Here is a 12,459-nt window from a genome sequence, read left to right on the forward strand (position 1 = left end):
GGGTTAGCTCATGTGGAAAAAATCCATAAAATACTTTTATTAATTTAACAAATAACTGAAAGTATATTTCAGTAACTACGCTTTGTATAATGAGTAATAAAACTAATCTCGAATCGCAGTAAATATTAAAATTGTGTAAATTGTTACTATTCCTAAACTTAATTTTTTTGTAAAATTCAGTTCTTTGCGGTCACAGTTGTTTATTGAAAATATTTGTTATACAGCAAGTATCACTAAGTACAAGAAAAATATAAAAGGTTAAAAATACTATTTTCCATAAAACTGCATTGCGTTAAGAAAATTTTCTCTTAAGTATCAGCCGGTACAAAGCGATGCAAAGGATTGAACATGAAACACGCGCAGAATGTATGTAATGTCGATCGTCACGCACAACATGTGGCAAAAAATGCAATAAAAGAAATCAATTTCTTTGGCAATTTCGTTAACACCTGTAATTGTTACTTAATAAGGATGAATGAAATTCACCGTATCGATTAATATTAACACAAATAATTAGATAGAAAAGCACCCATCGTTGGCCAATGAGCACTCACCCGCAATAGAAATAGACTGTTATAAATTGATTTATGGATAAATTTACAACTCCTTTCATTGTAGAAGGCATTATTCGCATTTATATTATTATTTGAATATGTCATATTCGTTCAGTACTGTTCCACTTATCATTGAAATATTTAATTTTACTTTTTCTATAAATATATATCATTTGAAAAAATCACTTCAAATCCAGTAAATTTATTAAGCATATTCAACTTGTATATATTTAATATGATATATCAAATAATCAGATGATCAAAAAACAGACTCTAACAAAAGCCGACAAAAACTGTCTGAGAGTTTTAAAATGTGGTGCTGGAGGCGAATACAGACAATAAAGTGGACTGATAAGATAACAAATAAAAAAGTCCTGAGAAGAGTGGGCAAAGAAAAGAGTCCACTGAGAACGATCCTGAAAAGAAAAGGAAACTGGATCGGACCCATTCTGCAAAAAAGCGCCTCCTACACGACGTCATCGAAGGCAAAATAGAAAGACTGAAAGGATTGGGAAGAAGAAGAATGCAGATGGTTGATGACTTACGCAAGAAGAGGAAATAAAGAAAACTGAAAGCCGAAGCACACGACCAGGATGCATGGAAAGGCAAATTCATTAAATCGAGTATAGAGTTATTAATGGTCATTAATTAATGGTAATAAAACGACAATGGAAATATTTATCAAATCGAGTATAGGGAGAGAAAAAAATCAATGATTTTGTAGTGCTCTCATACCATGGACCTGCTTTCGGGCAGACTACTATTTATTATTATTATTATTATATCGAGTACTATTTTCTCTCATACCAGACACCCATGTCTGACTGAAATATGAAAATAATATAAATAAATAATAAAAAAAATATTAGATATAATTTTTTTTTTAAATTTTCATTCATGTTAACCAGTTAACTGTGTCGTTCACATAGAACTCTTTGTGGCGTCCGAATCGAGCTCATGACGAGTTTATTCGTCAATCACAGAGTAATTTGTCCTGGTAAGATATGTCATGGGTTTATTTTATAAAATTGAAAAATGTTCTTTACTTTTCTTCTTTGTTAACTTTTTACACATGTAACATGAGTATTAACTAAAAACTAAAAATGGATTCAAATCAATAAAATATTCATCATGTTAATGTAAGAAAGTACGAATCGTTTTTTATGAAAAGGAAATACTATTTTCAAATGAACTGAAGAAAATTTTATTTCAATAGCAAAATCTTAATTCTTCATTATTGATTAAGTATATTATTTCCACATTTCCTTAAGGAGAAATGCTACTACAACTTGCAACTACTTATTTCATACAGTTAATATATAGCCCCAAAATATTCTAAACAACTTGACTCTTCAAAATATATTGTTTTTTAAAAAAAAAACTTCAATTAAAATAGCAATGGGACACTGCTGTACACGAATAACGAGTATACTCGTCAATACACTAATTTCTGCCACTTCTTCATGACAAGTATAATCGTCAATTACAGGTAACTGATTAAGACTCCAATTAAAATTCTAAAAAATACCACTATAATACTATATTCTATATTTGAAAATATCATTTGGCAACTATGTATGAGTACTTCAAAATAAAATTAATAATTTAGGGTATTTACTTCATAATGAACAGAATATCTATAGTGTGTTCGGGGCATAAATTTTATTGCATTTTTTTTTAATTATCACAACTGTTATTAAGACATGTGACGTGATTATAATTGATTAGTGTTTCCAATAAAACACCATCCATATGATGACGACATAATATAAGATAAAAATAAAAATGTATAAAAAAGTAATAATACTCATATTATTTGAAAATCATAATAAAAGTAAACAATGATAATAATAAGAGCTATAATAGTAATAATAAGAATAATAAAAATGTTGAATAATAGAAGTAATGAAAGAAGATGATAATAAATACTAAAAGAACTATTAAAAATTAATAATAAAAATAATAATCAAGCTAGAGGTAATAATTATGAGAATGATGAATATTTTTATGTAACTACTTTATTGCAATTTATGTTCCACCATTAAACCATTAATGCCATCACGGAAATTTTGAACAAAATACGTTTCTATCATTTTTTTTTATTTTTTATTTTCCTATTAAAAAACTCTTGTTTATATATCTTGAATATAAAGATTTCTGTACAAGCAAATGCTCTCTTCTTAAACAAGCTATTTTATTTTCAGACGCTCATTCGACAAATTAAGCCATAAAATTTATGAATCTTTTTTTATTTAAAGAAATAGAGAAATCCTATTTTTAATAAATGAACTTTTATTTCGACAATTTCTTTTTGCAAAATGTTGTTTGCTACAAGTTTTAAGAAGGAAAATATAATTTATACCAAACTAATTCGTATATAGTTACTAGTGTGTTTCAACTGTACAATATAGTTTTGTGAAGATTTTACGGCCCTATATAATTAAAATAATTTGTTTGAATTTACACTGACAATGGAACAAATCATAATCTGGAGAGGCGAATATAAACAATTGATATTTTGAAGTAAATATTATAAAATGGTATAATGTTACTTAATTACTTCAAATAAACATAAATATTAACAAAATATGACATTAATCCGCTGAATTGAAAATTCGCTTATTCGTTAAAGATATGTAGTTGAAACTAATCCGGTTAGATTTAACTCAATATTTACAATTATATCACAAAATTTAAAAAACTTGATTGTTTCGACACACCATTAAATACTTTACATAAATAACACAAAATTTTGTCATATGAAACAGTCACAACAAAATAACAATATGAAAGAAAGAAAGGTGTCAATATTTTTAATTTAAAAAAAATTCTATTATGTGCATTATGAAACTAATAATTTGTATTGCGTAAAAACGAACATTTGTGCATCAACGTATGTAATTAGAAATATAATTAAAATAGTAAACATGAAATTCATGTAACACTTACCATTTTATTTCCGAGATGAAACTCACTTTTGAATCTTTCTCATGCGATGTCCGGCAAACAAACGAAAGTTACTTACACTTTCACGCAGTCTTATTGAATACCGACTATATATGCATACAGAATATTTCTGACGAACGACAGTTTCGATTTTTAATTTAATAAATTAGCATTATAATATAATTTATTGAAATATTGTTAAGATACAAATTTTAAAAATATTTCAAACAGTTTATAATATTTTATACAAAAAAATTCTGTGCTTGTGCAGTACAAATTATTACCTGAAGCTAATTTACCACAAATTAATATTTAAAAAAATTCAACTAATGTCTTAAACTATGATTGTGACGTATATGAATAAATTAGGAATTTTTCTTTTGATTTTCTGTTATCATCTGTATATTGACATTCAAGCACTTATGACTTATTAATTATAATTAATTATATATTGATTATTATATTTTATATTAATAATATTAAATCGTTGAAGGTGCGCGCTGGCACTTCACCGAGACACTAAATGATTCCGTTGCGTGCAGTAAGAGTTATAGAATCAAAATCGAATTCTTTAACAAGAACTTAACAAGAAGCAAACTTTGTTCAAGTGGGGGTATTTGTAACAAATTGGTGGGTGTACGATAAAAGACAACATCGATTATTAATAAAAACAAATTATCTGTACACAATAAATAGCTACTGTTCAAAGCGTATCTATTTTTTGACAATTCGATCAAATAAGCTAAACGAATTATTTATTTGAGTATATGATTGAATTATAAGATTGCATCAATTTATTTTATTATTATTTGCGTGCAATTGTCGGCGTAGATGTAATAATTGTTGTAATAGAAAATGTATTTATTATTTTATTATTGCGTAGGGGACATACGGATAAAATGGTACATAGTGAAAAAATTACTCAGTGGCCTTATTTAAAAATTGGCTAGGTTTAGTAACTTTTTTGCGACAGTATAACGTGAAGAAAGCCATAAGCACAATCATGTCAGAAGTTGAGCGTCATTGCCACTATCCTGTCGCAGCAAACAGTCCAAACGTGTATCGTGCCTTCAAAAGTTTATTTTAAAGGTGGTTCTGTCATCTTTTTTTGGGACTTATTGATTGTTATTTAAAATTATTTCTAATAAAATCAATGAATTTATTATTTATTCCACTACTAGTGATTTTGATCAATTTGATGGAAATTATCAGACTTGATAATTTTGATTATCTTTTCATTTGCTCACATTAGAATATAATGACGTGGTATTTCGGAAAAACTACAAGATATTTCATTTGAGGACAAGAAAATAGAAACTTGAAACCTGTCATAGGTTTTTGGCTTTTACTTCTATCTCTAAAAATTCTATCTCTATTTCTAAAAATAGACCAAAGGATTCACCAGTGAAAAGAAGGGAATCGCATTTATAAAACCCTCTTTTTTGTGTTTAGAGTCCGGCAAAGGTTGGTTACCATGTATAATATAGACTCATGAGTTATGTGCTGATGACCCAAAGAAAACCAAACAAATTATTTGTGAATTTTCTTCTTATAAAATTAAATTTCACAATGCATATTACAAATAACTTTTATATTTAAACCACTTTTTATATGTCTCTAATATTTTACCCCAATCAGTTGGGGCATAAAATCTACCATTATGCCAAATTTCATCAGAATCCGATACGAGAAACTCGCAGGTTCTTTACCTCAATACAAATTGCCACTTACACCTAGTTTAAATTTGTTAGTATTTATAATAATTTTAACACTATAAAAATTATCTTACTAGAATAAACACAAAAAAGTGGAAACATGAAAAAGTTTATGGTAAATAAATCATTGTAAATTTTGCTTTTGGACAGGTTGAGTGCCTCTCTACACCATAAGCAACTAGGATGATTATTAAATTCCTTTTATTCTTTTGAATTAAAGAGTTAACGGTTTATATAAACGCATTTAATATAATATTTAAGTAAAAAATTCTAAATAAAAATATAAAATTGAAATCATTCAAAAAGATTAGAGTGAATTAACTTAATAATGTCTTAACTAATTTGTAACTTTTATGATCACAACGATTATTAATTGCACTATTTAATTTGTCATCAACTAGTAATCATATCAATATCAATTTAACGACCCTCAGAATCGTTTTATAATAATTTAATAACTTATGAGAAGTCTATTACAATAGCAATAGCCATTGTTCTAACAGATAGCGGAAGTGTTCTTAATAAAAGTGAAACTGAACAGTGTCTATTAAATTCCTTAAAATGCATGTCTGAGATTTTATAACTATTGTTGCAGTGTGAAATCATGTAAATATTTTTAACAATTTTAAAGAGGTAAAAATGACTGCCAGCAAAATTAAGAAATACTCTTATCCCCCGTTTTACACGGTATTCGATTTACACGTTTTCGATCTTACGCGGGCTTTGAAACAAATTTTTTTAACGAAATTTTTTAATTTTGCTTTACAAATACTAAACAATAATTTGCTAACCTACAATAAAATTTTTATTGTTTTACAATCTAAATATAACGCTACAAAATGTATGTTACGAATTCTTAGTAGTCTATGGAAATATGTAGATAAGATGGAAGCTCCCCGCTTCATGATCAAAACTGAATTTATGTGTGTATAAGCTAATTTGAAATAAACTAACTTATATAACGAAATAGATTAATATATCTATTATTAATATAATATTATTAATAATAATATATATATAATATATATATATATATATTATATTATATAATAATAAAATGTATAATAATAATGTATATATACATTATATATAATGTTATTTTAATACTATTACTAATATCATATTTTTGTAATTTATTAAATGTGTTAGATATTAAATATATTAATATTTATTTTCCGTTCAATGTGTTTGTTATTCATCATTCAGACAAAAAAAGCTTTATATTAGTGATTTTTGTTTAGCACGGTTTTTCCATATAAGAGTGAATTTTTCGAGATACACGGTTTTTTAGGAATCTATCTTCCGTGTAAAGCGGGGTATAGGTGTACTTTAATACACACATTAAAGCGTATGTTAACTTATTGCGAGAGAATATGTTACCCTACTTCCGTTTATTTTGTAGAATAGATATATGATATATGTGAATATTCAAATCTTTAAATGCAAAGTGCGGATAGGTTTGAACAACTATTCAAACTATTTCCCAAAGAAAACAGATAAAGTATTATATATATATATATATATATATATATATATATATATATATATTGTTAGATTCATCGCAGAATTTTTAGTTTTTCTTCCATATATCGCAACTTTGTATTTCAAATGGTTTGGCCTAAGAAAGAGTTACTAACGAATTTCAAGAAAAATTAGAAAATCTCACGAAAATTATATAAATATCCATATCGAATTATATATCGTTTTATTCGTTACTTTATTCTGCATCTTTCGTCCAAACAAACTGTTTATGAATCTTTTATTGTTTATAGTTTGTAAGATATAAACTGTGTGATTATTTAGATGTTCAAATGAAAAGTGAGCATGAGTTTGAGCAACTATTCAAACTATTTTATAAATTTACAAAGAAACCATCATAGATAAATAAGTATAATGAAAACCATATAAAGCATTGTACATCGTTAGAATGGTCTCAATTTTTTAGTTTTTCTTCCAACTTCGTATTTCGAACAGTTTGGCCTATAGACGAGTTGAATTTCAAGGAAAATTAGAAAATCTCAAAAAAAGTATATGAATACACATATCGAATTATATATATATATATATATATATATATATATATATATATATATATATCATTTTATTCGTAATTTTATTGTGCATCTTTTGTCTAAACAAACTTTTTATATACCTCTTACCGTTTAGCTTGTTTTTTAACTAGATGTATGTGTGTGTGTACGGATACAAATTTTCGTCAGGAACACGGATCAACCGATTTGAATAATTCCGTAACGTCGTTTATCCGTTAAACGACGACGCGGTGCTTACGCGCATCGATTTTTTCAAAAATGTAAGATATCTCAAAAATCTAATTTTTTCAAAGTACGGGAAGTTCTAGCAATTTGCCTTAAGGAACGATGCCATCCACCACTAGTTGAATAATGAATTTATTGTTTGAAAACACAGAAATTATTATGCTTGATGGTAGGTTGGTACCGCTGGATTTACTGTAAATAAAGCTTTAAGGTTAAGTTTGTTTATGTCAAAAATATAATGAAAGAATGCTAAATAAATCAGATTCTATTGAATATTTTTATAGTACTTTCAATTAAGTTTAAGCCACGACCATCAAATTTTTTGTCCAAAAATACTCTAAATCAAAGCTTTTGAATATAACTCTTTCTTTATAATTATGGATACTACACAAATAAACGACGAATATTTATTATCCAAACTCCGAGAAAATGAATTAGAAAAAATATGCAGATGCTGTTTCACTATCGAAGATAACATGCAATCTATATTTGCAAAATGTTTTGAAAGAAACGATACTTTAAAGTTTATTTATGAAATATTAAGTATAAATGTAAATACCTTAAAATAATTTTTCATGATTTAATATTTTGATTTTTAATCAGAATAAATAGTTTTTAGGTACGGACAAGTTTCCATCATTAATATGCAAGAAATGCTTACAAAAACTAGAAATAATAAACTCATTTCGACAACAGTGTATACAAACGCAAAAAATATTGCATTTATATGTAAATAATTCCATACCAAATAATTGTAATAAATCTTATTTGGATGTAGCAAACCAGGACACAACTAGTCATCCAAATAACACAATTTATGATAATGATCATCCTAGACAATATAATGATCATTCTATTGAAGATAACTTGGTAATACAACATTTAAATTATTAGATGATATGATAAATGAATACTGTAGCTCTCATTTGGAATTCATAGTAGATCTAATAAACTAAAATGACTATTATTAATATAGGAAGTTATATATCTGGGAGCATCAAAGCTCATATCATCATGTTAAATAAGATAAGATTTTCATATATTTGCTTTACAACATCAACATTTGATAATTAATATTGTATGCGTACTATAAAAATAAAACTGTCTTCTAAAAATATAGAAAGTATTATTCCATGGTTTGTAGGCTCAACATATACAAACATCTATCACTCGAAATAATCCTGTGGCAATTGAACCTTATACATCAACAAATAATTATCAACAATGCTCAATATGCAAAGAAAGTTTCTCAAATTTTGAATTACTTACTAAGCATAGAAAGGTTAGTGACTTATAAATTTGTAAATTAATATTATATATTTATAATTACTTTTTACTTATAAACCATTAATTTTTTTATTGATAGGCTTTTTATTGAAAGTAACATTTAATTATCATGTCGAATGTGTTAACTACATTCAACTATATTTTATTAGGCTAATAATTAAAAAGTAATATAATTTGAATTTTTAATGGTTTTGTAATAAATCATTCTATATTGTTTTATGCATGTTGAGATTTGCATGTTCACAGTAAAGATTTTGAATTACCACTTAATAATGTACTTAATCATTTAATCAAAATTACGATTGAGACCACCCTGAATCCAATAATATTTTCTGAATTATTTTTTGTTTGCGATTTCCTTGTCATTTAAAACTGCGAATCTCAAACTAATATACCCAATTTAATGACAAATATTTTTGAATAGATTCATGGGAAGAAAATACATCAATGTCTTACTTGTGGAAATGGATTTACTACAAATAGAGGCTTACAAATACATATGAGATTACACACAGGAGAAAAGTCTGAAATTTGTAAAATATGCTCGAAAGCCTTCAGTGATCCTAGAGCATTAAGAAATCATATATTTATACACTCAATGAGAAGGCCTTTTAACTGTGAATATTGTGATAAGAAATTTATTCAAAAGTAAGAGAATTTCAATAATATAAACAGTAAAATGTTAACTTTCAATTATATTAACACTAGATTTACTAGAATTTCAATTGAATTTTATAATTTACAAATAAATTTGTTATTAAATTGTTTGTCAATAATATTTAAGCTTGCACCGATCAAAAGACAAAATGAATTATATAGAAAGAGCATATCATTCAATTCCTTCAATTGGGTTTTCATTAATAAAGTTATTTGAATAGGGCTTATTTTTATTAACAGTTTTAGGAAGAATTAAATGTAAAATTCTATACATTCTTTATAGGAAATCTTTTCATCTTCATTTGAAAACACATACAGGGGATAGGCCACATGTTTGTGACGTTTGTGGAAAGAGTTATATTCAACATAATAATTTAGTGGTAATAAAAATATTTTATACTTTTCTTTGTCAATAAGTGTAAATTTTTACATTAATATGAATTGAAATAATTTAATTATTAATTGAAATAGATACACAAAAGACTACATACTGGAGAAAGACCTTTCTTGTGTACAGTGTGCAACAAAAGTTTCACAAATGGTGCTTCTTTATCTCTGCACATGCCAATTCATACAGGTTATTTATTTTTAACATAGTATATTGATATCAAATCAAATCAAATTATTTCATATCTTGTTAGATATGATATTTTGATATATTTCTAATATCCAGAGCTAAAGTAATTATCACGCAATATTCAAAATATCCATAGATATTTTATCTTCTTAAAATGATTTAAATCATATCTGATTAATAATAAATCGTTTACTTTAAACTCATGTTGAACTTTACTTAAAAAAATATATATATTGGTCGCTTTTCTAGTTTTATGGTAGGCTTTTATCATTTGTTTTTTATTATATTTTAACAGGCATAAAAAATTTTATTTGTTTTGTGTGTGGGAAGCGCATGGCTAGAAGTGGTGAATTAACAATACATTTGAGAACTCATACAGGCGAGAAGCCTTATAAATGTTCTGAATGCAGTAAATCATTTATTAAAAGCAGCTCTCTTAGCGCTCATATGACAACACACACAGGTGAGTAAACATATTAGAGAAAATGTTTCATTTTATCCCAAAATTATGTAGATTGAACATAAATTAATCTTTAATTCATGAAAATTTAATCTTAACTCATGATTCTTTTGGTCTCTCTTAAAGGTTTAAAGAAGCACATTTGTTCAATATGTGGAATAGGCATGGCTCATGCTGGAAACGAATTACGAACAGTATGTGCGTAAAATAAAGAAAAAAATTGATTGACAGTAATGATAAAGAAAAACAATTGCTTGCAGTGTTTGTGATAAAAAGTTTGCTAATATGAATTATTTAAAGCAGCACAATAAATCCCACAAAGATTTATATATTAATTATTGAAACAGGTTGAAAATGAAGTGATAAAATGATGAAAATATTATTGTATAGAAGTAAATTAGAATATAGTTAATATTACATACTTTGTATTTCTTTTATATGAATAAAATTGTAGTAAAAAAGGAAGAAATAATGTATACTATTTGTCAATTTGTTTGAATATATAAACAACTATATAAAAATAATTATGAACAGTGTGAAAAAATTATGTAGTCAAGTTCAAATATATGTTTTTTTTTGTCTCAAAATTTATAGATTAATAACAGAGTCCCTTCCATGTTTATAATGAGAATTAAAATCTATTCTTATTAGATCTTTTAGATTTTAATTATGCTAAATTATGATTATTATTAACGTTTAAGAGGTTTTATGTGCCGCTATAATTTACTATTATTAGTATTTATTGTATGATAATTGATATAAAAATAAATAAATAAAAAAATTGTTATGTTTATTAATTAAAAGTTTATATTTGTAATAAAAAGTATATTCTTCAGATATAAAAGCAATTAAAATGCAATAAATAAATCGATTCAAAATGATTAATAAAATAAAATATAAAATCACTACTGTTGAACATATGTGTGACTTATTTTTAAAACAGTCATATAAAATTAGATATTCATTAACTTAATTATATATTAAAATATTGTACCACTTTTTTTAATAAGATATTTGAGTAACCAAAAAGAATGTGAAAATATTTGAAATAACTTCACAGCAAGGCATTAAAAAATCACAAAATGTTATTTATACATTACTATATCTCCATTATTAAAAGATGCCACTATCCCATTTTCAATATGATTTGACCAGCACAAACAATTTAATTTCAATAAAGGCTGGTTTTCACATAAATGAGAATTATATCTCAAACATTTTGAACTTCTAAGCAAAAATCATCTATATCTATTAGTACATCATTAGTCAATTCGTGGCAAAGCGATATTTTTTCCTTCATTCTCAAGATTAATATTTAAAATTAAGATCATGGACAGATAAAACGTTAAAACAAAATAAAGCATCATCTATGTTCGAACAAAATTTAAAAACCAATCACATGTCAATTTGCACTTTGATGCTTTATTTATCACTTCACCACGTTTGTTGAGCAAACACATAAAAATTTGCTTCCTTGTGTATATAGTCTCTAATACATTCATTTATAGCACCAGTGAGACTTTCTAACTTCCTTATTTCTCTCATTGCTAATTGGTGCAGGATAATTTCTGATGATACAAATTGCTCACATATGCTATTACCGGAATCAATATTTACAACAGACATTACTGATGAGTCACTTACAGTGTTGTGTCCAATAATTAAATGCCTCAAAGTGGGACTAAAAACTAAAGAAAACTATAACTCCTGGTATACAGATGCATTGCATTAGTAAACCAAAATCATTTGGCTTTAAACTATATATGTTCACACTTTCACCTTCTGGAGTTTTCACTGAAGTGGCAATTTTAGTGAATTCTTTATCTATGGCAAACAGTGGAGTCATTATGCAATAAAGAACTAGCTACAATAACTCTGCTGTTACCTTTTATTAAATTTTTTAAAACCCTTCTTTCTCTAAGTCCCATATTTCCAATGCATACACTCTAGGTTGGAGAATATTTGATAACAGGCTGTCGAAGACCTT

General features: G+C 26.2%; 2 protein-coding genes across 3 annotated transcripts in view; one reads left to right on the plus strand and one right to left on the minus strand.

Moving 5' to 3' along the window:
- The window catches only part of LOC113385900 (putative uncharacterized protein DDB_G0279653), a 92,272-nt gene that overhangs the window by 46,826 nt on the left and 32,987 nt on the right, over positions 1-12,459 (plus strand). The window lies entirely within an intron of this gene.
- Positions 1-12,459, minus strand: part of LOC113385103 — a 53,093-nt gene that overhangs the window by 18,806 nt on the left and 21,828 nt on the right. The window contains exon 1 of one of the 2 annotated variants that reach the window (XM_026622911.1): positions 3,504-3,618. The exons of the other annotated variant lie outside the window; for it this stretch is intronic. Coding sequence (XP_026478696.1) covers positions 3,504-3,506 — 3 coding nt within the window. The 5' untranslated portion in view covers positions 3,507-3,618. Of the gene's footprint in view, positions 1-3,503; positions 3,619-12,459 lie in introns of those variants that run through there. 2 annotated transcript variants of the gene reach the window in all.

The sequence above is a fragment of the Ctenocephalides felis genome, unplaced genomic scaffold (assembly GCF_003426905.1).
Source record: "Ctenocephalides felis isolate EL2017-DRISC unplaced genomic scaffold, ASM342690v1 CF-g0.4_SCAFFOLD_03571, whole genome shotgun sequence".
NCBI lineage: Eukaryota > Metazoa > Arthropoda > Insecta > Siphonaptera > Pulicidae > Ctenocephalides > Ctenocephalides felis.